At 44.0% G+C, this 21,987-nt stretch overlaps 10 protein-coding genes across 10 annotated transcripts; 5 read left to right on the forward strand and 5 right to left on the reverse strand.

Annotated features, from left to right (window-relative positions):
- Positions 1 to 8: 8 nt before the first annotated feature.
- Positions 9 to 994, forward strand: K450DRAFT_240701 (uncharacterized protein). Its single transcript, XM_051588973.1, has 5 exons — positions 9 to 91; positions 152 to 193; positions 268 to 310; positions 383 to 420; positions 499 to 994. Exons 1-5 carry the CDS (start codon positions 71 to 73, stop codon positions 967 to 969), a joined length of 615 nt encoding a protein of 204 aa, XP_051444624.1. The 5' UTR covers positions 9 to 70; the 3' UTR covers positions 970 to 994.
- Positions 995 to 3,329: 2,335 nt separating this feature from the next.
- K450DRAFT_240707 (uncharacterized protein) lies at positions 3,330 to 4,574 on the forward strand. Its single transcript, XM_051588974.1, has one exon. The coding sequence runs from the start codon at positions 3,366 to 3,368 to the stop codon at positions 4,455 to 4,457; it is 1,092 nt and encodes a 363-aa protein (XP_051444625.1). The 5' UTR covers positions 3,330 to 3,365; the 3' UTR covers positions 4,458 to 4,574.
- A 326-nt stretch (positions 4,575 to 4,900) lies between these two features.
- On the reverse strand, positions 4,901 to 5,803 carry K450DRAFT_240708 (uncharacterized protein). The gene has a single exon (XM_051588975.1). It carries the CDS (start codon positions 5,768 to 5,770, stop codon positions 5,054 to 5,056), a length of 717 nt encoding a protein of 238 aa, XP_051444626.1. The 5' UTR covers positions 5,771 to 5,803; the 3' UTR covers positions 4,901 to 5,053.
- Positions 5,804 to 6,028: 225 nt separating this feature from the next.
- Positions 6,029 to 8,363, reverse strand: K450DRAFT_240711 (uncharacterized protein). Its single transcript, XM_051588976.1, has 12 exons — positions 8,291 to 8,363; positions 8,036 to 8,219; positions 7,610 to 7,975; positions 7,465 to 7,538; positions 7,245 to 7,381; positions 7,117 to 7,175; positions 6,914 to 7,026; positions 6,737 to 6,849; positions 6,545 to 6,671; positions 6,344 to 6,481; positions 6,197 to 6,286; positions 6,029 to 6,131 (listed from the first exon to the last, which is right to left on the reverse strand). Exons 1-12 carry the CDS (start codon positions 8,304 to 8,306, stop codon positions 6,103 to 6,105), a joined length of 1,446 nt encoding a protein of 481 aa, XP_051444627.1. The 5' UTR covers positions 8,307 to 8,363; the 3' UTR covers positions 6,029 to 6,102.
- A 301-nt stretch (positions 8,364 to 8,664) lies between these two features.
- On the forward strand, positions 8,665 to 11,619 carry K450DRAFT_240717 (uncharacterized protein). Its single transcript, XM_051588977.1, has 9 exons — positions 8,665 to 8,979; positions 9,049 to 9,381; positions 9,451 to 9,721; positions 9,780 to 10,150; positions 10,218 to 10,279; positions 10,347 to 10,792; positions 10,857 to 11,236; positions 11,299 to 11,493; positions 11,574 to 11,619. The coding sequence occupies exons 1-8, from the start codon at positions 8,688 to 8,690 to the stop codon at positions 11,457 to 11,459; spliced, it is 2,316 nt and encodes a 771-aa protein (XP_051444628.1). The 5' UTR covers positions 8,665 to 8,687; the 3' UTR covers positions 11,460 to 11,493; positions 11,574 to 11,619.
- On the reverse strand, positions 11,403 to 13,422 carry K450DRAFT_240722 (uncharacterized protein). Its single transcript, XM_051588978.1, has 9 exons — positions 13,384 to 13,422; positions 13,149 to 13,318; positions 12,993 to 13,081; positions 12,621 to 12,926; positions 12,375 to 12,550; positions 12,223 to 12,304; positions 11,967 to 12,160; positions 11,735 to 11,888; positions 11,403 to 11,668 (listed from the first exon to the last, which is right to left on the reverse strand). Exons 2-9 carry the CDS (start codon positions 13,312 to 13,314, stop codon positions 11,636 to 11,638), a joined length of 1,200 nt encoding a protein of 399 aa, XP_051444629.1. The 5' UTR covers positions 13,315 to 13,318; positions 13,384 to 13,422; the 3' UTR covers positions 11,403 to 11,635.
- Positions 13,423 to 13,424: 2 nt separating this feature from the next.
- K450DRAFT_240728 (uncharacterized protein) lies at positions 13,425 to 14,281 on the forward strand. The gene is made up of 4 exons (XM_051588979.1): positions 13,425 to 13,665; positions 13,738 to 13,853; positions 13,917 to 14,055; positions 14,129 to 14,281. Exons 1-3 carry the CDS (start codon positions 13,595 to 13,597, stop codon positions 14,027 to 14,029), a joined length of 300 nt encoding a protein of 99 aa, XP_051444630.1. The 5' UTR covers positions 13,425 to 13,594; the 3' UTR covers positions 14,030 to 14,055; positions 14,129 to 14,281.
- K450DRAFT_157023 (uncharacterized protein) lies at positions 14,210 to 14,732 on the reverse strand (the record flags this gene model as incomplete). The annotated part of the gene is made up of 4 exons (XM_051583980.1): positions 14,210 to 14,275; positions 14,346 to 14,454; positions 14,529 to 14,572; positions 14,634 to 14,732. Coding segments are annotated over 4 exons (318 nt in total), but the record flags the coding sequence as incomplete, so codon positions are not given.
- A 188-nt stretch (positions 14,733 to 14,920) lies between these two features.
- Positions 14,921 to 19,362, forward strand: K450DRAFT_240740 (uncharacterized protein). The gene is made up of 8 exons (XM_051588980.1): positions 14,921 to 15,060; positions 15,273 to 16,362; positions 16,471 to 16,834; positions 16,918 to 17,403; positions 17,467 to 17,652; positions 17,763 to 17,929; positions 18,002 to 18,223; positions 18,289 to 19,362. The coding sequence occupies exons 1-8, from the start codon at positions 15,008 to 15,010 to the stop codon at positions 19,045 to 19,047; spliced, it is 3,327 nt and encodes a 1,108-aa protein (XP_051444632.1). The 5' UTR covers positions 14,921 to 15,007; the 3' UTR covers positions 19,048 to 19,362.
- A 1,550-nt stretch (positions 19,363 to 20,912) lies between these two features.
- On the reverse strand, positions 20,913 to 21,924 carry K450DRAFT_174763 (uncharacterized protein; the record flags this gene model as incomplete). The annotated part of the gene is made up of 5 exons (XM_051584206.1): positions 20,913 to 21,150; positions 21,212 to 21,339; positions 21,406 to 21,429; positions 21,553 to 21,725; positions 21,813 to 21,924. The coding sequence occupies 5 exons, from the start codon at positions 21,922 to 21,924 to the stop codon at positions 20,913 to 20,915; spliced, it is 675 nt and encodes a 224-aa protein (XP_051444633.1).
- Positions 21,925 to 21,987: the final 63 nt, after the last annotated feature.

Consider the following 21,987-nt stretch of genomic DNA (forward strand, 5'->3'; position numbering starts at 1 on the left):
CAATGTCTTATTAGCACTTGCAACACATCTACACGGAAAGAATATAGACAAAGGATTTATCAGAATCGATATGAGCGAGTTCCAGCATAAGGTAATCCTAAGAAGGATATGTTTATACGTAGTGCTGCTAAAATGACTAATCTGAGTATAGCATGATGTGTCGCGGTTCATTGGGTCCCCGCCTGGATATGTGGTAAGCTACTGTCATCACATCAAATGCGCTTTATTCTCTCATTCTCACTAATTCTTTTTGATGTCATCAAAAAGGGGTTTGAAGAGGGCGGACAGTTGACTGAGAAACTTAAAGACTGTAAGAAGTTACATTGCAGTAGTAGAGGAGGTAGGATTCAAACTAACAAGTATATGCCACTTCGATACATAGGTCCGAACGCCACTGTACTTTTGGATGAAGTTAAAAAGGTAATAATCATTTCTCGGTACTTGATATGGTCGAACCTTTTCTAGAGATCGGTGAGCTAACAAAATTGTATTTTTCAGGCGCGTCCTAATGTGTTAACAATCATGCTTCAATTGTTTGACGAAGGCCGTATTACTGACGGGAAAGGCGCCACCGTGGAATGCAAAGACGCTATATTTGTCATGACATCCAATTTGGCGCAACATCAAACTGCTGACGAAGCAGAATTGTTACGTCTTGAAGCAACGACCGATCACGACTCCCAAAGTACAGGAATAAACACTGAAGATGCCAAACAAGCTCGCGTGGCAGCCGATGAAGTGAAATCCGATTCAAAAGATGGTGACATCACATTATCAAGACGATTTATTGACCGGGTTATTTATCCCATTCTATATGATTATTTTGGAAGAGACGAGTTTCTGGGACGCATTAATGAAGTTCTATTCTTCTTGCCGTTCGATCAAAAGGAATTGAAAATCCAGAGAATTGATGCGATGGGCGAAAAAGGCCAAAAAACGACACAATATCACATTGACATGGAGCCTTGAAGCGGTATCTGGCAGAGTAAAAACTGCTTTAGCGGAGATGAAAAAAGATTTGGCGGTAAGGTTCTGACTGTTCTCACAAGTAAACAAGCCATAAGTTTCGATGTTGCAGGGTTATTTTTTTTGTCATGTAGCGAAGACACAAACATTCGAGGCGTGCATCAACATGAAAAATTGTCTTGAAATTCATGTTAGCACCCACATAAAGGAATGTAATATTAGGCTGATGTTTAGAAACACCGATGGGTGGAATAGAGGATTATGTGGCGTTTGTTGCTGACTCGCTTCGCTAAATTGTCAAAATACACACCAACCTCTAGGCGCACACCGTTGTTTCCAATCCTTGTGATAAACAGAGGTATGAGGGCACCACGTTTGTTGCATTGATCATATCCCTGAAATCGCAGTAGCTTTCTGATCGTAAAGAGCCCCACATAGACAGAGCGTCGGGTGTAATCTATCTTTCAAACCCACCATCATTGTCATAGGCTTTATCATGGCGGTCAAGCGATGATCAATTATTTCAACTAACTGCTGCAAATCAGAGAGTTCGTGAACGTGGAGAATGCAGCTGTAACGGATGGACCTATGTTGTTGCACATTCCATGACTCTGTAGCCTGATGTTACTTGTGGCAGTATCGATGATAACTCATAAACTTGTCCGCAGGTAGGTAAATAAAGTGATTTGGGTGTCTAAAAGGGGCCAGCACTATTTTTAGGAGAGCTATAGGATTCAACGGCCCGCAGCGGTACAAGGCCTAGCGGAGCTAAAAACGTCCTATTGATTGAACACGTTGCAAAAACCATTGGCCAAAAGACTTGTTTGGAGCTCATTTGGAAACTCGTTCAATTACCAGGTATTTGCCAACCCTTCAAACCACTTCAAAATGAAGGCTTTCCAGTGTTCACCTTTCCCCTGTCATTTTGGACAATGGTCATCGTTACTTTACACTTGTACCTTGTAGGTTAAAAAGGAAATACTTAAAAGTGTCTTACAAGCTGTATGTGTTAAAATTAGACAATTTTACCCATTAGGGCATGGAGCGGCAACAACAAAGTCCTCATTTTGTCTCTCGCGGATTTCCCGTAGACTGTTGCTGCTCACACATCAAAAGCACTCAAGGTTTTGTAAAGGCCATATTCAGTAAGCGTCCAGACATGCATTTTCCTGAAATGGTGAAAAGCTAGTGCATATTCAAGCCGCCTCTTGTATAACAGACGCTATGGCTAAACGGAAAGTATCGAATTTGAAGTGCTTTGTAGCGCACGTGGACTAAAAGTTAGGGGTGGGTCATCTCTAGCTCACGTTGCTACCTTTCAGTTGGTTATTCGAATGTTTGAGTCGTTTGGCATACGGGCTCTTTTGGTTTAAACACTATTGGGTGGCGCGCGGTTGACGAAAATGGATGGCTCCACTGAGGTGGAGTGGTGGACACGTGTGGTCATGTTCTCTCCGTACTGCCTTCGTTCCACACAAAGATGGTGGACAGTCTTACGAAAAAAACGGTTTTCATAGCTTCAACTATGACAGTGGTCAAATAGGCTGAAACAGACTAATGGTCTTGTTTTGGGAAACGAGCTTTGAAACAGTCGCGTATCGGCTTCACCTGTAAAGTCTTCGTGGCTTCCTGGAAGTATTGGAAAAGTGCGTGGACGGTGTCGGTGAAAGAAGAATAAGCTACTTGAATCTTCTGGGACTAAATTTTCATGTTACGTCGTACCATACTGTGGGTCTCTCGGGAATATGATTGCGCTAAGCGAAGAGTGTAAGGCGAGAGTTGCAGACGTTCGAACTGATGCAAAATTAATCAAGACTGTCAAATCAAAATCATATCACATCATTCAAATCAGACTGATTAACTAATCCTTTCTTGTGAGCGCATCACAACAAGATTGGGAACTCATGAGGTTGGTCTCTGTGTGTGCTACTATGTATAGACACAAATTGCAAAGGGTCAGACATCCTTTTACTAGGTTTATGGTGTAGCCTGAGACTTGTATATGAAACGTTTGTTTGCGTCCATACTGCCTGCGAGCGAAACATGGTTGCCCCTTGAAATTTTTTGGACGAGTGCCATTCTGCTTTCAAACGATGGAAGAGAACATTAGTGCAACAACCCCCATTTTGAACCGTGAATAGGAAGCCACTTCAAGTTCAATAGGTCCTCCATATTCCGGACTTAATAGCGTTGTTTTGATATCGTCCCTTAAAAAATGATGAGGCTTTGATGTTACATCCCACCGCTTCTAAGACAGTGTGTGTAAATGTGGTTTGACAAAGCGTTACATAACAAAAAGGGATTGCATTCCGGTATAAATGGACGGTCTCATTTTCATGCCGTTTTTACAACCTTTTTATCTCATCTCCAATTTAATCCTACACACTTGTCTCCACCCAATGGTTTCTGTGAAATTTGGTCTCATTGCCCTTTCTATCGTCTTGCAATCCACTCTGTCTCAAGCAAAGGTGAAAGGAAAATGGTTTGATTCCATTGGCATCATCATGTCTGAAAATGAAGACTTCCTGGTGACCATGGCCCAACAACCTTTTATCGACCTTGCCAGCAACGGTACCTTGGCTACCAACTACTTTGGATTGTCGCATGTGTCTGAACAAAACTACGTTGCTATTCTAGCTGGATGGTTGGATAGCGATATTTATCGTGGCGACTCTGGTACTCCTGCCAATCTTAATATCACCTACCCTACCATCTTGGACCAGCTGCTTGCTCAAGGATACACTGTTAAACAATACACTGAGTCGTATCCAGGAGGTTGTTATCTGGCAGACATGTACCCAGATGACCCTAATACTGCTTTGTATTACAAAAGACACTCTCCATTCAATATGATCAGTAAATGGCGTGGAACTCCTCTGTGTGAATCTCTCATTGGCACCTACGATGATTTTGCAGCGGATGTAGCCAACAACAACTTGCCAAACTACTTTTGGATCATTCCTAATGATCTGCATAACACCCATTCTGCAGATACATTTGTGGATGCCAATCCTTGGACGGCTGCCGAAGGCCCCAAGTGGCTCACTGCTGCCAAACAAGCGGACGCGCTATTTATCAATACATGGGATGAGTCCAGGTGCGATAACAACAAGTATCCATGCGATGGTGGTAAAATAGATCAGTTGGTTGCCACCATTATGTGGGGTCCTATGGTTCCAAAGGGTCAAAACACTACCAAGCGATGGGATCATTACTCAGTTGCTCGTACTGTTGAGGAAAACTGGGGACTGACTCCATTGAACTCAACTGGTGATGGAAATGCCACGGCCTTTGATTTCTTGCTATCCAATCCTTCTCTCAATGCCAGTACCACCAGCTCCACTCCCATGGGTGCCTCCGGCGCTTCAGCATCTTCTTCATCGGCTGGATCTGCTTCTACCGCCAAGTCCAGTGCTTTGGCGATCAAGCCTACTGTGTTTGGTGCTACCATCGCCATATCACTTCTCTCACTTTCCGCCATATTTTTGTAGATTTCCTACTTCTGCCCCATCATATCCGCAAAATTATGTATCAGTAAATACTCAAGTGTACTTTATTTGTATCCTAAGCGAGTTCCATTAATAAAGCATTCATTCCCAATACCGTAATTTGAGACCACTTTCCCTTCAGCATAACGGACAGTAAAAAATCTAGTTTCGTGACGCTGGCTGTGAAGATAGACCAAAACAACGGCCCTAAATTTTTTTAAATGCGAACCATGCGGTGTTTCATAACAAGGTATCATCGCCATGACTGGCCCGGTAGTCTTTTCTGCCATCACGAAGAGTAAATCGTTCTATGGCAAATATTTCTTTTAAATATTCCATCATGTGCTGTTTCTCCTCAGTGCCTCATTCACATGAGACACAACACTTTCGTGTTTTTGGTTTCTTCACAAATGCAGTATGACAAATTTCTACGCACCCATGTATAATGAACTGACGGTTATAGCATACGTGATGTTTATTGACAATCTGGTACGACTATATATATTGCATTCTTTTACATACCGAGATCTCCAGAGTCTCGGTTCTCTTGTGCATAACATGACTATTTGATGCTGCTGTGAGGTAAATATTTCTTTTTTTTACAAGCTGTCGAATACTTTGACAGCGTTGGCGGCGGTCGAATGAGCACTGGCGGGATTGGCACCAGTCACAACTCGACCATCGATTTGAGAAAAGTCATCAAAAGGATGAGCAGGAGCAACATACTTTGCTCCAACACCAGCCGCACCCTCCTCAATTGTTTGTACTCCAGCAGCCTTGATACGGTCCAAGACGTTCATTTCAACTTCTCCTTGGGTGGTGAAGCCGGTGACGGTCTTACCTTTGATGATGGAGTCACCGTTGGCGTCCTTAACGGGAGGAAGGATAGCAGGTCCGTGACAGACAGCAGCAACCACACCACCACGCTTGTAGATGTCCTCAGCAATGGCGATCAATGACTTGGCGGTGGGGTAGTCCCACAAGGTAGCATGGCCAGCCGACGCGAAAAACAAGCCATAGTCAGATGGCTTCAAATCCGAGGCTTTATGAAGGTTCTTCAGCTTGACGTTGAACTCATGGTTGGGGTCATGAAGGATTTTTTCATCATCGTCTGACACAAACATCTTGGCGGTAGAGTGTTCGTCGATACCATAAGTTCCAGTCTCAGAGGCTAAATCGACTTGGAAGCCAGCCTTGGTCAAGGTAAGGTAAGGGTGAAGAGCTTCTGTGTAGAAGAGACCAGTACGGGCACCATCTTCATAGAAGACGCCGTTGTAGCTGGTGATGGCGATGATAGCTTTACGAGGAAGTGACATAGTTAGAGAAACAAGGATAAAAGACGGTGATCGCTTTTACGATGGGTTTTTCTGATAAATGCTCGCCATCGGAAATTGAATCTGCATGACGCAGGCGTTTCGATATGTGCAGCAAGCGTGCATTTTAACCCAAAGACTACCGATCCAAATTCTACTACTTTCATATGGTACCTACTCACTCTAACAAAAATTTTCTACTGTCCTTGGAAGTTCGCCAGCAGGGCGGGTCCACCGACGACGACGCCATTCATTATAAAATTGTTATTTGCATAAAGCAGGTTTTGATATTTGATTATTTTTTAATGACAAATGAAAGTATAATACAAGGAGATTTAAAATTCCATGGAAACGGATGCTTCGGCTGTAAGGAAAATGGGAGTCAGTCGACAAAATGTGGTAATCGGCTTGAACCGTACTTAGTCTTACCTCGCTTGCGCTCTAGCGCTTCTTTCAACAGGCCATCGACAAATAGCTCAAAGGTTCCAATATATTCCTTAAGCGACGTTTTATCGTAATCTAAAGGCATTGTTAGATGCTTCATGCAAAGCCTAAGGTATCAATTCGCACACTTACCAGCCATTCGCTTGTCAGTCTCCTTGGTATTGGCAGCATTGTAGCTCTCCAATTCTTTGGTCAGAGTTTGCAACGTGGGGACCGAGAATGGATCGAATTGGTCACAGGTGTCGGGATTGATGGGTACGCACACTCGTTCTGCGAGCAAGACTTAGTGCTGGATTTAAAAAGTTATGGTTACATGCACTAGCCTATACTTACGAGTTTTGGGATGTACGCAAAATGGACTTTTCAGCAAATGGTTGATGTTAGTGGATACTTTATCGTCCAATCGCGGATAAGTATATTGGAAAATGATGTCCCGAGGTATCAAATTCAATTTGTCACCCTAAATAAGAAAAGGGATTAGCGCTAAAGTGTACGCCATTGTAGTGTTGGAAACTGCTTTCATACCGTCTTTCTTTTGGCATATTCGTTCTTTTCCAATTCAGTTCTGAGGTCATCCCATCGACTTTTACCCGATGCATCGGTGCCTTCCCAACGCTCAGCAAGTTTGGCTTGGACAGCTGGAAGTGGATTACATCAGTGATTCTGTCTTCAATTGCACTGCTTGGTATACCAAACACTTACCCTGGTCAGGAATGATATTTAAAATCTTTTTCCAACTCTTTTCGTCGTTAAATACGCCTTGATCCTTAACTACCAGTGGTAAAAAGTATTGTCTGAGAATATCCAGTGATCGCCTGTACATAGTAAATTGATTCATAATCAGCTGACTGGACAGAACAGGTAAACCGCCAACCATGGCCAAGTATGACGAGAAAAAAGCTTACGTCAATGATGGGTGAAGTGTAGCAGGTAGCTTAACCTTCCGTGACATCTCAGCACCTCCCTAAACAAAAAAAGTCAGCCATTTGAGCAGTAAATGACTATAGATCAACTCTGAAGTGACTAAACCAACCTTGACAACTTCCAGGTACGATACAATAGCGCTACGAGCCTCATTGTTCAATTTCCGAGCTCTTTCATCGCATACCCAACAATGGACACCTCTTCGTCCAGAGTACACCCATAGAATATGCTTGAAGCCGAAATCCTCTATTGTTGAAAAAGATAAGTTCACAAATGATACCTGTCAAGACTTTAAAGGTACATAGCTCTTCCTATGCATGTAAACGTACCTTTCAAAGCTGCGTGAATCACTTTGATAGCAACCGTCATGAATCCCCAGCATTTGTGACATATATCACCACCACTAAGAAGAAAAAACGTAATGTTTAGATGAAAGTCTGAAATGTAAGCATATATTTTGGTCAGCTCCCTTACCTGCAGCAAGTGCGTATCTCATCGTAGTCGGTCATATCAATATCAAACACCAGTTCTTTTTCAACAGGTTGAAATGCTTTAGGGTTGATGGTCTTTTTGTCTTTTGGTTTCGCAGTGTAAATAGCACCAATATCTATTTTGACAGGTTGTAGTCGTTCAATTTCGTTTCGAAGTTCTTCAGCGTCCGAGAATGAATTGTATCTCAAATAGGTGTCTGACGCCAAGGTAAAACTGAACTCTCTTTGGACAAAGTTCTTGTTAGGAGTGGTATCATAGTTAAGCCAATTGAAGTAAGTCTTGTAAGGAAAAAAGCGGTTGTAAAACGTTCGTAGGAGGATCACCGGGTCATTTTCCATAGCCTGCATTCTGTAGATCGTTCAGTGGTTGCAACAGAGAAGAAGGGAGGATCTTTTTAACAGCACTTACGAAGTCAATTTGGAGTTGAAATTAGATGCTGCCATAGGAAAACTTTTGGTTTTGAATCTGTCTGGCGTCGCTTGGTTGAGATGGACTTTGGACATGTCTCGATCAACCTCAGTCATGTCATCGTCCGAAAAAAAGTTCTGCTCAGCGGCATCCATGGCCATGATATCACTGATTTCGTCGTGAGCTAAGAGAAAAGTGCGTAAGACATTGGATTGCAAGTGATCGCTGCTTGGCTTGGGTCTTTTAGAGCATTACCTTGCACGTCTAACATTGCTGATTATTTTGTGTTTGCAAACCAACAAGTCGCGTCGCGTCTGTCGACTTTCAGGCGCGAATGGAAAAAACAGTCGGTGGCTGAAATTTTGGGCACACTTTTTAAAAAAAAGAAAAAAGTTTCAGCCATTGAGAAATAAAACATTGCTCGGACGGTAAGCCAAGCGGAAAAATCTCAAAGTAACGGTATTTTATGGTCTCATGAATCTAATGTTGCTTCTTTTATGAGAGCATGCTTTCATTTTTCATCACGAACTCTAGATAAGCGGTGGTACCGTAACTCAAAACGACGACATGTGACTTAAAGTTCCCGTGTCTTTCGCACCGAGCTAAATATTCGCTGAGGTCAGCTCTTTCCTATTTGTAAAACGGTTGCTTTATGGTAGAAACCGATAGAAAAATAGATGACAGCGGCAGGTACAAGCCGCATGGGATGCACGCATGGAATGGGACGCAACAGGCACAGAACGCTACGGCTTCCGAAACAGAAACCACGCCTTTGCTGTCTAAGGCAGCAGCCGCAAACCACGCTGGATTTCCTGATTATTCTGCTTTTTTCAAAGCAGTTGAAGTAAAAGTGAAGATTTTTTCCAAGTTTATATCGATTATATTAGCTGTTTCATGGGTGGTTTGGTACATCACGACTATTATCTCCATGTTTCGTCGTCAAGGTAATTCTGCAAACAGTATGCAAGCTTATTCCGATCAGTAGACAAAGTTTTTCTCACACATTCCCTCAGACCTTACAATGGATATTGCCAAAAACATTATCCTTGATACACCCAATAGCTTTAAGCTGCGCGAATACCTTGTCAACTACACCTCGGTAGCCCATGTTGCTGGAACAGAATCGGATCGCTTACAAGCCGAGTGGACTCGCGATAAGCTTGTTGAGTTCGGTATTAAGGATGTAAAGATCGAGACATACTGGCCGCTTCTCAACTATCCGAAAAGTCATCGAGTGGCTATCGTGTCTGGCCCAGAGCACTTGCACTATGAAGCTAAACTTCGGGAAGACGTTGCTCCCGGGGATGATACCAGCAAGCGACAGGACGATGTTCCAACCTTTCATGGTACGATGGTATGTTCGGTCTGTCAATATAGCTGATATTGCTGCTCATATACGTTATTATCATCCGTAGGTTATAGCAAGGGAGGCAATGTCACTGCTCCGATCATTTATGTAAATTATGGTCGTATTGAAGACTTCAGACTGTTGGCGTCACGAGGCGTTCAGATGAATGGAACCATTGCCTTGGTGCGATACGGAGAGAATTTCCGTGGACTAAAGGTTACTGCAGCAGAACAATTTGGATGTGTAGGAGTTTTGATCTACTCTGATCCTATCGATGACGGCCCTGTGTCCAAGCCCGGTGTTGAAAATCCTGCAAAACCGTATCCTGAAGGACCATGGTATGTGCCATATTTAGCATGAGATAATCATTAGTCAATATCTAAAGGTATAATGTAGGAGGGCTCGATCGTCTGTTCAACGTGGATCGGTTCAGCCATTTTCCCTTATGGCAGGAGATCCTCTGACTCCTGGATATGCTGCCAAGGAAAACGTTACTCGACTTGCCATAAATGAAACGATCGGTATCGCAAAGATACCATCTATGCCGATTTCTTGGGAGGATGCGGTACCACTTTTTAAAGCGCTCATTGGGCATGGACGAGTTATTGAAAGCTGGAAAGGCGGGTTGGACAATGCAATGTACTTTTATGGTCCTTCCGTGGCCGAAGTAAACCTAGTCAACGAGATTGAAAACAAGATCACTCCAATCTGGAATGTCATTGGAAGGATCCAAGGTCATGAGGAAGGTAGCAAAGCTATTGTGCTCGGTAAGCAGGAGTTCGTACGGGGAAGACTGTCAATCATGACATGAATTACTGGCTAATCTTACAATAGGCAACCATCGTGATGCATGGGTGTACGGCGCGATCGATCCTTCCTCTGGTTCAGCAATTATGGTAAGATATACGCGATCAGTCCAACGGCTTTACCCCATAGAATTAGCATCTAATTCAATTTACATAGCTTGAGCTGGCAAGAACATTTGGCATTTTGTTAAAGCACGGATGGAAGCCAAGGCGAACCATCATCTTTGCCTCCTGGGATGCCGAAGAATACGGCATGGTTGGTTCAACAGAATGGGTAGAGGATCACAAAGAATGGCTCGATAACGGAGCTATCTGTTACCTGAATGTAGACATGGCAGTTTCTGGCCCACATTTTGCAGCCACAGGCTCACCATCAATGAACCAACTATTGTATGAGATCACAAAGCAAGTTCCTGATCCCAAAACTCATATGTCCATTTACGATACCTGGCTCAAAGATTCTGGAGACCGTGTGAATGAACCCTTTGTCGGCACCCTTGGCTCTGGCTCTGATTATGTTGCCTTTATCGATCATGTTGGCATTGCTTCCGTGGATATAAGATTCACAGGTGAATTTGGTGTATACCATTCAAATTACGACAGGTAAAGTAAAGCTTCATGAGTAGCCTTCTTTTTGCGATAGCTGATGGCTCCCGTTCCGTTCTAGTTTATATTGGATGGACCATTTCGGCGACCCGACCTATCAGTACCATGTCGCACTCACACAAATTTGGGGCTTGATGGCATTTCACCTAGCTAACGACCGGTTACTGAAGATGACTGCCACACCATACGCTGCATTCATCGCTGAACAATTCCGTTCACTCAAGAGTCTATCCCCTTTGCGAGATTTCTCGAATTTGGAGTCGGCTATTAGGAACTTCATTGACGCTGCCGACATTCTAGATGCCCAAGTACTTTTATTAAAGAACGGCAGCGGAAATACATCCATCGGCGACGTTAACTCTAGGCTTAGCTTCTTCGAACGCCGGTTCATTGACCCTGAAGGTATCCAAGGTCGTGACTGGTTCAAGCATGTTATCATAGGTTAGTTGGCGCGATACATAGCTCTCATGGTGTCTTTCATCTCATTTTGTTTCCATTTACAGCGCCGGGGTTGTGGACCGGGTACGCGGCTCAAACGTTCCCGGCCATTGTCGAGGCCATCGAGAACGGGAACGAAACTGCGATTATGCATACAATGAACAGAGCAGCTTTGCACATTGAAAAAGCAGCCAAGTTCGTAGCAGGTCGACGATCTTTTCACTAGCGAGGCTGGTAGATGGACAGTATCAACATTTATTGTATGTGTTTTGCCAATTCTAGAATCTTTTTCACTTTTTTGAATTGTAAATGCGATCCCGTTAATATTGAATGAAACCAGCATATTGCAGTGATAAGAAAAAAAGGCGGGTGGAGAGAAAGTGGAGGGGAATATTGATCGATCTATTTCTTCTTGGCGGGGGCAGTGACGTTGAACTAAAGGGAAGAACATCATTAGCTTAATACCTAGCGTGCCATACCACTATTTTCATCAATCTTTACCTTGAAGTAGATGATATCACCATCATCAACAACATATTCCTTGCCCTTTTGCATGTACTTGCCAGCAGCCTTGACAGCAGCATCAGTTCCTGCTTCCTTAAGGTCATCATACTTCATAACTTCAGCCATGATGAAACCACGCTCGAAATCAGTGCTAGAATAGGGAATAACAAGTTAGAGATGATGCGAAATGATATAGATGTTTCCACATACCAAGGTTGTTAGCACTTACTGAATGACACCAGCAGCTTGAGGAGCCTTGGTGTGCTTGCGAATAGTCCATGCTCGGACTTCATCAGGACCACCAGTGAAGTAGTAAACCAATTGCAAAGCGCTGTATCCAGCAACAATGATCTTGGGAAGCATGGAAGGAACACCAGCTTCCTTCAAGGTCTCTTCCTTCTCCTCAGGGCTCTGGAGAGACAACTATGAAGACAGATCTAGGTGAGTGTGCGATGTCGGATGGGCCGTAATCGATTAACACTTACTGCGTATTCGAAGGCGACAGAGAATGGAATCATCAAGTCACCAGGAGTATTCTCATCAATCCATGCCTTGATCTTGGGCAACCTGTAACAACAGCATGTTACATCGCTGTTTTCGAATAGACTCGTACCAATCTCTTTCATTAATTGCTTACCACTTGTTCTTCTTGCGACGGTAATCCTTCTCGCTCAAGTTGGCGAGATAGATGACAGGCTTGGCAGTGATAAGGTGCATAGTGTTGATGACATCAACTTCCTTGTTGGACCAAACACCGTGACGGACATCCTTCTTGTCCTCGGCAACCCACTTGTAGACCTTGTTGATGATTTCCTATAACCCAACACCATGAGTGAGTGACATGAACATGTTCAATGAAAGAAAAACAAGTAGCCATTCTCACATATTCTTCCTTCTTGGCCTTGTCAGCGGCATTACCACCGTTTCCGAGACGCTTGACATCTCTCTCTCGCTCAGCAACCTGCTTTTGCAAGAACTCCTCATCCTTCAAACGAAGTTCTTCACGAATGATCTCGACGTCACGAAGGGGATCAAGTTCACCTTCAACGTGGATGACATCGGGCTCATCGAAAGCACGAATGACGTGGTAGATGGCATCAACAGCCTTGACATGGGACAAGAAAGCATTACCCAAACCAGCACCGGAAGCAGCTCCCTTGACCAAACCAGCAATATCGATGACGGTCAACTGCAAGAGGATATAGGTTTAGATCAAGTGATGGCAACAATATGGGTAGTAATGACGATCACTCACGTAAGCAGGGATCTCCTTGGCAGGCTTGTAGTGCTTGCAAAGCCAATCGAAACGAGCATCGGGAACAGCAACTCGAGATTCCTCGGGATCTAAAGGTTTGGATGAATTAGCACAAGGGTGCAAGGGCGATGACGTTCATGATGAAACTATACACACCAATGGTACAGAAAGGATAGTTCTCAGCAGCGGCGGCAGAGTTGGTGATGGCGTTGAAGAAGGTGGATTTACCGACGTTGGGAAGACCAACGACACCAATCTTAAGATTGTTGGAGGGACGACCCAAAAGAATCTTTTCTTCCTTAACTGCTTTCTTTGGTGGCATGTTTCTGAAATAGTAGGGCTGTTAACAATTGCTGCATTCCTTTTTGAACCATGCATTTAGGACACGCACCAGCTGTGAATGATTGAGAGACTGTTTCTACGGGTCGCTAGTGCCTTTCATTTTTTAAACCAGTCTGTTTTTTTTTTCAAAGTCACGTTCGAGAAAGGTAGAGCGTTGAACAGCCAATGAAAGCCTTAGCACGGGACCTGGACTTTTTTTTGAAGCCTGCACAGAGAAAACAAAAAATAGATTCCAGGGCCATCCTAACCACCTCTACACAATGCTCTTTAAGCACATTAATCAGGTCCAAGTGGCCATGTCACCATTCAACGTGTCATCACGATCAGCAAGGTACGAAATTGGCTTTGCAGCTAGCTACGTTTTCCTGCACCTGTTCTAAACCCTCCATTCTTTCTTGCACAGACTCTTCTTGAATCGAGTGCAAACTGATGCAGCAAGGAAAGCCAGCCCAGGGCTTAAAATCAATACACAAGTGCTTTCGGATCCAGCAGCTAAGTCAGTGATTGACATTGCATATCGTAAGTAGAAAATGCGTATGAGTATCAAATGATCATCGGAAAAGCTGACAGTAGCATTTTTAGGCGACGGGAAAAAGCTAAGCTTCCAAGCGGATGAATACAACATTGATCACATTATGAACATGGTGAATAAGCATGCGAAAAAGCTGGAGGAAATCGAGCAAGCTAACGCATAGAAGAACGAAACAACAACGAAGAAAATGTAAATATTCTACAAGTGTATGTTACTGCAGTAGTGAAAAGAAAAAAATTTAGCAACATACACAAAAAAAAAGAGAAAAATATAGAGAAATAGTTGGCGATAAGCGAGAATGGCCAATTGGTATCATCCTTCATGCAACTTCAGCCAGCTTTTCCAGAAGAGCCTTTTCTAATATGAATTTGCCTTCTTTGTATTTCTGACTTTCTTCAACCGCTTTTACCTGTGTGAGAGAGAGAGATATCAGTGAGTAAAGGCCACTGGTGTAGACTGCGGCATAAACAAAAACCTACATAGGTCCAGCCGACAATGGTTTTACATTTGGAGCATGCGATGTCTCGGACAGTATGTAATCCTGTAATCATGTTTCTCTCTTCCGATTCACCATGGTCGACATTGACTCTGAAAGCGAAAAAAGGTTACTTCAAGAAACGGGCTATGTTTTCACACAGGCGTTTAGTGAAAGCCAAATTTACACATATTTTATCAAGTACGCTTGGCCATGTTGCCCTTGAAATTGCTGAGTCATAAGGACAGTAAGCAAACGACCAGTTTAGAACAAGCAACCAACATGCACGTACTCGAGATATAATAGCATCGGTGGATGAAAGATGAGTTTTGCATTTTTTGCAACAGAATATGCCAGTCCCGTTGAGATAAGTTCGGTACTTTAGTCCCATGGAACAGAGAAGGATGGGCAGGCCAGAGGGGAGAAAGTAAGAAGGTATGGAGAAGGAAGAGAGAAGAAATATATAAACCGGTATAATGAGTGTCAAGTGATCCCAATGCAAAGGCAGAGCGAGCAGAGCAGAGCAGCAGAGCAACCAGCCAGCGGGACGTCATCCAAAAGCCGACAGACAGTATTTTTCTGCTCCCCCCCCCTTTTTTTTTTTTTTCTTTTCTTTCTTTCTTTGCATTCTTAGCAGGCTTGGCTTGGCTGCGACATTGGGATTTTATGTCGGACGACTCCTCTTTACCATCTTCTGGAAGAGGCTATTCGTTGACAAGGTAAACCATCCATTTTCTGGGCATTTTTTATTCGGCAAAAAAATTTGTCAGACCTACGCGTTGGAGGGAAAGACAAAGAAGCGAAAGGCCATTTAAGAAGCTATTTTTATGAACGTTGATATTGGCTGAACATATTTATATTTTTTCATGTCGCAAAATCCCCTTCAAATGAATGCCATTACTCATTTTTGAACATGTCTTTTTCCATTTAGAATGCTAGAAACAGCAGCTGAGGAAGGTGGGAATGGCGCAAAACCTAAAGGAATTTTCGCGTCTTCAGCTCACAAAAGTTCGGCTTTGCAATTTTTGAAACGATCGGTCGAGAATGCCAAATCAGCAAAGTCGAATGTACCGGTATACCCTTCTACTATATCATATGAGGACGAAGAAACTCCGTTGGATGACCCCGATACTAGTTCGACTGCTCGAAGACCTCGAGCAGATACTATGCCATCGCTATCCACCGAGTTTCCTTATACCGACCGTCAGCTTCCATACCTTTCATTGTCATTGTTACCCTCATCGACGCCAGCATCTGTTCCACCGAGAAATCGATCTGGCTCAGCTACGTTACCCCCTCCTGAGTCGTCTCAGGCTTTTCACTCGGGCATTTTTAGTTCCCCTTCATGGATTTCTCAAAATCAATATGTGACGCCTCCTACCCCTACTACCGATCAAATGATGAAGGAAGAATGTGCTGCCGATACCATTGCTAGCACCATGGCATCTCTCGGTTTGGATGATGAAAGACGGAGAGCGTCGTCGTTGCATCGATCCGGATCTTCGCCTGCCTTGAGAAACCAGCCACAGACAACCATGCATCATCATCCCTTGTTTCCTCCTGTTTCTGTGGAACCATCGGTTCATTCATCTACCAATTTGACAACCTCGCACCATCACCGTTCTATTTCTGGTTCATCTAATCAGTCCCTGACAGATTCCGATGCGTTTTACCTGAAGTCTGCCTCGTCTTCCTTGAGGACTTCAGCTGTACCGCAATATCTCACTCAACCAGGTGGAAGTCGCCCTAGAGCCATCAGTTTAGGCATGGCTGAATCAACTTCATTTCAGCAAGATGAAAATAACTTGGCACCTTCGTTATCTCCGTCACACCGCTATCACCGACATCCGGTGTGGCAAGCAGAATCGTCACGTATGCAAACTCGTCGTCAACATGGATTGAGAAATTCTTGCAGCAACTTGGATTTGCAGAACATGATGGGAGAATCTTCTTCATTTTCCAACTTTGCATCTTCTCCTAATCTAACTGAGCAGAACATCATGTACGATGAATGGGATACCGTAAGTTTTGGATCTGCCCTTAGCTTTGGGGTGCATTATCTACCACCACCTTTCTAACTCCTCTCTCTCTCTCAACCCTCTCCTCTTTTTTCACAATGACGTATATAGCATGTTTCCTCCGATCATGCCCAGTCTCTTTCCACATCACCTTCAAGCTCGCAAGCGCAGCAGCCAACTCGATCCTTATGGCTAGGAAACATTGATTCCTCCTTGACAGTGAATGATCTGACTCACTTATTTGGCATGTATGGCCCTATTGAGAGTGCACGTGTCTTGTTAGAAAAGGAATGTGCCTTTGTCAATTTTTTGCGACTGGAGGATGCATTGGCCGCCAAGGACGACCTTGTCAATAAGCTGAATTGTCGTATAGCCGGCCATACTGTCAAAGTAGGATTTGGAAAACCTGAGGCCATTGCTCAAATTGGTTGTAACGAACTTGGTGCCAACTCTCAAGGCCCTACTCGGGCTCTATGTAAGTGAAAAGTTACAATGATGTGAAATTTTTTTCACCTTGACAAGCGTTCGACGACTGACCGTAATTTATATGACCATTAGGGATCGGCAACTTGCCCAATGGTACATCTTCGGGTGCTTTAATGGCTGCCTTCGCCCCCTTTGGTAACATTGAATCAGCTCGAGTGCTTACCCATAAGAATTGCGGTTTTGTCAACTTTGAACAACAAGAGGATGCTATGCTTGCCAAGAAATCTCTTCAAAACAAGGATATTCCTGGTCTCGGTCCAGCTGCTCGCATTGGCTATGCCAAAGTTCCTGGCAACTCGACCACCTCTGCCATCGACATTGACGCCAATTCCAACCCTAGTAGAACACCACACTCATCGTTCACCTCGCACTCAGGACCATCCTCTTTACCACAAGCCACGTCGTCTATGGATGCCTACCAAACTCGCATGATGATGATGCTTATGGCTGAAATGGCGGGCGGAAATCCTTCCAACTTGGCGCAAGCCACTATGCTGGAACGACAATACATCATGAATGAGTTTGGCGATGAACCCAGTGATGGACCCCAATTTGACAGTAAGTGGTTGCAGCGGCGCCATTTGATATGATGATTTTGCTTCTGACTTTTTATTTGTGTAGCCGCCCCAACTCCTGTCACCTATTACCCAACTATTCCCACCGTCGTGGAATCAGGTGCAGGGCGCAAAATTGACCCAGTGCGCCTTCGCGACTTCCGTAAGCGACTTGATGGTGGTAATGTTACGTTCAAGGAGGTCGAAGACATTGCAGCGGATTGCATGGATGATATTGTGGATCTTTGCAGTGGTAAGCGGATGGTTTCTTGCAAAAAAAAAAAAAAAAAGGCTGGTATTGAATGTAACGAGTCGAGCAACTGACATTAAATTCATTGCATTGTGGTTATCTGTCTATATTAGATTATCTTGGCAATACCGTGGTCCAAAGACTCTTTGAGTATTGCTGCGATACCACCAAAACGGCCATGCTAGAGCAAATTGCGCCGTACCTTGGATCAGTTGGTATACATAAAAATGGCACTTGGGCGGCTCAAAAGATCGTGGAAACCTCAAGGACACCGGGTCAGGTATGATTGAATTTCGCACTCAGGCCGTTATCACGCTAGTACCTTCTCCTCATCCTACTTGTTTTTTCGCAGATCCATCTTATATGCTTCCATTTGAGACCCTATATTCCTGCTCTACTACTAGATCAATTCGGCAACTATGTTGTGCAATGCTGTCTAGGACTTGGACCTGATTTGAATCAGTTCATTTTTGACGCTGTCGTTGAAAAATGCTGGGAGATAGCTCAAGGTCGTTTTGGTGCTAGAGCTATGCGTGCTACATTAGAAAGCCCGCATGTCACCAAAAGGCAACAGGTAAATAAGTCACGGATGACTGCATGTACGGTCGGTCCAAAAAACTCATGTCTTCTCTCCTATAGAAATACGTTGCATCTGCCATCGTTCAGAACACCATCCTGCTGGCTACCAATACCAACGGAGCGTTATTGTTGACTTGGTTATTGGACACTTCGGGACTGAAGGACCGTTATAGCATTCTGGTGCCTAGAGTCATACCACACCTCGCCCATCTTTGTACGCACAAATTGGCGTCATTGACAGTGTTGAAGCTGATTAACCAAAGGCTGGAACCAAAAGCAAGGGACGAAATCATTCAACACTTGTTCTTTTCCGACAGTGACAATGTCATTGACGAAGTGCTTTTGGATCAAGTTCATGGTGTCGCGCTTGTTCAAAAAATCCTTTCCACCTCGTACATTGAGCTGCACGAACGTCAGCACATCGCTGAAAGGTCTAAGCAAACGTTGTCCAAGCTCAAAGTTCAACATGTACAAGGATACAAGCGACTGGTAGAGGAGATCAACATGGTCATGGGAGATTCGACTGGAGCCGGGTTTGCTGGAGTTCCTGGTTTTGCGGCTCCTTTTGCTCTTACTCCGGAATTTGCCGCTGCACTGCAGGCCAAGTACCTTGCTGCTCAACAAAATTCTGAAAATCGATTCAGCGTACCTGAGCAAGTGGAATCAAGTAGCCAGTATCCCAACCTGGATACCAATATGCTGAAAATGATGATGACCAATATCTTCCAGCAAGCCGGTTACCTTGGAGGAGGTTCATCCATGCCATCTAGTGATACTGAACAAGATAAGGTAGCCGAGGACAAGGACACGTCAAACTAAAGTACTCTTGGCTTTGTATGATGGCAACAACGTAATTGCAAATCTACACACACGCCCGCCCCACTTCGCTCTTATATATTCACCATTTGAAAAAAAAAAACCCCCCCCCCACACACACACAGGCTTTTTGTATTCCATTCTTTCTGTTCAAACCTGTGAGATGCATATACATTCTCAAAACACACACACACACATCAAGCAACCCCCAATTTCTCTCTTTTTTCTTTATACCAAGGCATGATCTTTTCTTTCTTTCACCTGAGAAAGTGAAGCATTTTTTCAATTGTTTGCTCGTTCTTTTTTTTTCGTTGTTTACTTAGACGTACCTTGTCGCTTTTGTTCTTGTAGGAGGATTTTTCTTTTTCCATGTAGATGTTGACTCATTTTGTGCAAATCTGTTTCGCGGTTTCTGGATAATCCAGCAACCGTTTTCTGTTGCTTTGCTTTACTTCATTTTCAACTTTGGGCATTACTTTTCTGACTGAAAGGCGCATTAGACCTAGTCGTCAATACAAAAATAAAATCAGACACCCCTCGTGGTCATTCAAGTCAAGGGGTTTATTTCTAAGTAACACATCATGGCCACCGCCATCTTTTGTACAGACCAAACAAAGTGTTGGGTGGTGTTTCTCATTGCAAAGAGCATGAACGATGAGCAATAATTAAAAAAAAAAAACAGGGAGGGTGTGGTGGTGGTTCTCTAATACTCGACAACGCAGAGTTTAACCCATGACATATTAGAGAGGAAAAAAGAAGATATGGAAAAACGGCAGGGATGGGGTTGGAGGGACGCGAATGTATCTTACACAGGTTGGCAAGGCAAACCAAGAAGGTGGTATCATGCGAGAAACTTTGGAAAGAGGGTATCGTAGCGGATTCCTTCAACAAGTTTACCATGCAGCCCTCAACCTTGCTTCGACCGAATTGCGATGAGACCTAAGGAAACCGATGGAATCAGTGATATGGTGGATGGGGGATGCCAGTGTTTAAAGACTCTCACCTGTTTCGCAAATGCACTTCAAAGTTCTTCAGTGTTTCATTAGGTCCAATCGTGTACAACTTATTGGGACAGTCATAGCAAAAGACTTTGTAGTCGCCGTTGTCTAACTGGACGATATCAAACACGTCATGAGGATTTCGAGTTTGTAATATCCGCTTCTTCGATGGCATCCAATCCAGCAAATGCTGCAAAATGCACACACAAACATTTGGTTAATACCATGATAGCTTCCATTGTTCAGTGATATCCTGTTTACCTTGGCAATGGTGGCTCCTTCAGGCAACTCAGCCTCGGGTTTCGGGACATTGTGTGGCACAGGTGTAGGATATAGACTGGTAGAGTCCATGTTGGAGGTAGCGTAAGCGCTGGGTCCATTGATGTCGTGTCCATGACCATCTCGTATTGAATCTCTCATGCCCGACGTTTGGTATGGATTGCCACTGTTGACTGAGTAACGCCCTACAGAGTATGAGCCAAGACCATCGTTCATTTGGATACCGTTTTCCAATTGAGCATTAGTAGGCACAGGACTGAGAGAATCGCGATAACCTGACATGCGAGCCTCGGCAGCAATGTTCATACGAGCCTTGATGGCGCTCTTTCGTCCATACCAGCTGCTTTCTCCGCCTCGTCCATTCTCTGCGCCAGCTCCTAAACCACCCTCTTCATTGGCATCGGTCATTTGTGGTATAGCCACGCCAGTGCGATGTGTTCGTAGTGATTCCCGTTCAGGCAGGTTAATACCGCGACGGCTACTTCGGTTTTGCCTCCTCTTCCGTCTAAATCATGCAAGGAGGAGTTAGCAGCGTACATGGCGGATATTCGCTCTGCTGTCACAGCGAGTGCCATAATTCACGTCTGCTACTTACCGGAATTCACGAAGTTTTTCACGCTCAATTCTGTCAAGTTCAAGGTCGCTAATTTCCAAAAGCACAGGGGTGAATTTTTCTGCTATCAGGGGATCTCGGAGCAGACTTTTCAAATTAGGCAAAAGTTGATTTTTGACGCGTTCGCTTAAATAGTTTCCATCGTAGTCCTGGCCGATCAAGAGCGACTTGAAGTGTACATAGACTTGTTCTCGGATAGAATGTGAGATGGCCGATCTAAACGTCAATGATGCATTAGAGCCATGGTACGGTACAGGTTTGATAATGGCCTACTTACTTGAATTCTCCGCCTAGGCCGAGCTCGCTGACAAGCTTTTCAGCAAACAACTCGGGGCTGTCGCTTGAATTTTCAATGCTCCATTCAAATTGATCGACCAAAGATATGTTGCCGACCGTGATGTCCAACTGCAATAGTGTTTTCATAATTAGCATGTCACTTCAAACATGGTTGGTACGTGCTTGCTGACTAACCTTGATTATAATTCGTAGTTCCTCCTCGGTCGAAGTACTCGGAGCAGGTTCACTTGGTGTTGTCAGACTCTCACTTACAGCGGGTTCGGTCGCTTCTGCCATAACTTGATCGTTATCTGTGGTGACACCATTAGGTTGCTCAACCACATCGGCGGCCTTATTTTCTTCTGGTTCCTTGATATGAGAGTTTGGGGAATATAAATGATACTCTTCCAACTGCTCTCGAATGGACGCGACAATGGCATCAACAAATTGCGCAGGCGGTAAATGGAGGTCTTCACAAAGTATATCAGCAAATCGTTCGGGTGTCAGCAGTTTCTCTGATGGGAAGGAGGGAAGTTTAGAGGAGGGTTGGACAAGTGGCGATATGGGATAGGCACATTACAGGGTAAGCAAATAGTACATACCATTCAAATTCCAAGTGAACGTATCACGTAGCTGATATCCATTAGACTCCATGTCTATTCGAACAGGTACGAGGACATCTTCTTGATCCGCTTGAGCAGAAATTGCGCGCATATTTCTACATACAATTGGGTCAAAAACACGGCGACGAACGAGAAAAGAACGTCCACTCCAGTA

Source organism: Umbelopsis ramanniana (genome assembly GCF_025399195.1).
Source record: "Umbelopsis ramanniana AG unplaced genomic scaffold K450scaffold_27, whole genome shotgun sequence".
In the NCBI taxonomy this organism is placed as follows: domain Eukaryota; kingdom Fungi; phylum Mucoromycota; class Umbelopsidomycetes; order Umbelopsidales; family Umbelopsidaceae; genus Umbelopsis; species Umbelopsis ramanniana.

Coding starts and splice junctions, on each gene's coding strand:
- K450DRAFT_240701 (XM_051588973.1), top strand. CDS start 71: ATGAGCGAGTTCCAGCATAAG. Junction 311..382: donor GACTGAGAAACTTAAAGACT/GTAAGAAGTTAC, acceptor TTCGATACATAG/GTCCGAACGCCACTGTACTT. Junction 421..498: donor TTTTGGATGAAGTTAAAAAG/GTAATAATCATT, acceptor TGTATTTTTCAG/GCGCGTCCTAATGTGTTAAC.
- K450DRAFT_240707 (XM_051588974.1), top strand. CDS start 3,366: ATGGTTTCTGTGAAATTTGGTCTCATTGCCCTTTCTATCGTCTTGCAA.
- K450DRAFT_240708 (XM_051588975.1), bottom strand. CDS start 5,770: ATGTCACTTCCTCGTAAAGCTATCATCGCCATCACCAGCTACAACGGC.
- K450DRAFT_240711 (XM_051588976.1), bottom strand. Junction 7,976..8,035: donor TTCAACTCCAAATTGACTTC/GTAAGTGCTGTT, acceptor AACGATCTACAG/AATGCAGGCTATGGAAAATG. Junction 6,850..6,913: donor AAATATCATTCCTGACCAGG/GTAAGTGTTTGG, acceptor ATCCACTTCCAG/CTGTCCAAGCCAAACTTGCT.
- K450DRAFT_240717 (XM_051588977.1), top strand. CDS start 8,688: ATGGTAGAAACCGATAGAAAAATAGATGACAGCGGCAGGTACAAGCCG. Junction 9,722..9,779: donor CCGTATCCTGAAGGACCATG/GTATGTGCCATA, acceptor GGTATAATGTAG/GAGGGCTCGATCGTCTGTTC. Junction 10,280..10,346: donor CCTCTGGTTCAGCAATTATG/GTAAGATATACG, acceptor CAATTTACATAG/CTTGAGCTGGCAAGAACATT.
- K450DRAFT_240722 (XM_051588978.1), bottom strand. CDS start 13,314: ATGCCACCAAAGAAAGCAGTTAAGGAAGAAAAGATTCTTTTGGGTCGT. Junction 12,551..12,620: donor AGGCCAAGAAGGAAGAATAT/GTGAGAATGGCT, acceptor GTTGGGTTATAG/GAAATCATCAACAAGGTCTA. Junction 12,305..12,374: donor CGTCGCAAGAAGAACAAGTG/GTAAGCAATTAA, acceptor CTGTTGTTACAG/GTTGCCCAAGATCAAGGCAT.
- K450DRAFT_240728 (XM_051588979.1), top strand. CDS start 13,595: ATGCTCTTTAAGCACATTAATCAGGTCCAAGTGGCCATGTCACCATTC. Junction 13,666..13,737: donor GTGTCATCACGATCAGCAAG/GTACGAAATTGG, acceptor TTTCTTGCACAG/ACTCTTCTTGAATCGAGTGC. Junction 13,854..13,916: donor AGTGATTGACATTGCATATC/GTAAGTAGAAAA, acceptor TAGCATTTTTAG/GCGACGGGAAAAAGCTAAGC.
- K450DRAFT_240740 (XM_051588980.1), top strand. CDS start 15,008: ATGTCGGACGACTCCTCTTTACCATCTTCTGGAAGAGGCTATTCGTTG. Junction 16,835..16,917: donor AGGCCCTACTCGGGCTCTAT/GTAAGTGAAAAG, acceptor TATGACCATTAG/GGATCGGCAACTTGCCCAAT. Junction 17,404..17,466: donor TGATGGACCCCAATTTGACA/GTAAGTGGTTGC, acceptor TTATTTGTGTAG/CCGCCCCAACTCCTGTCACC.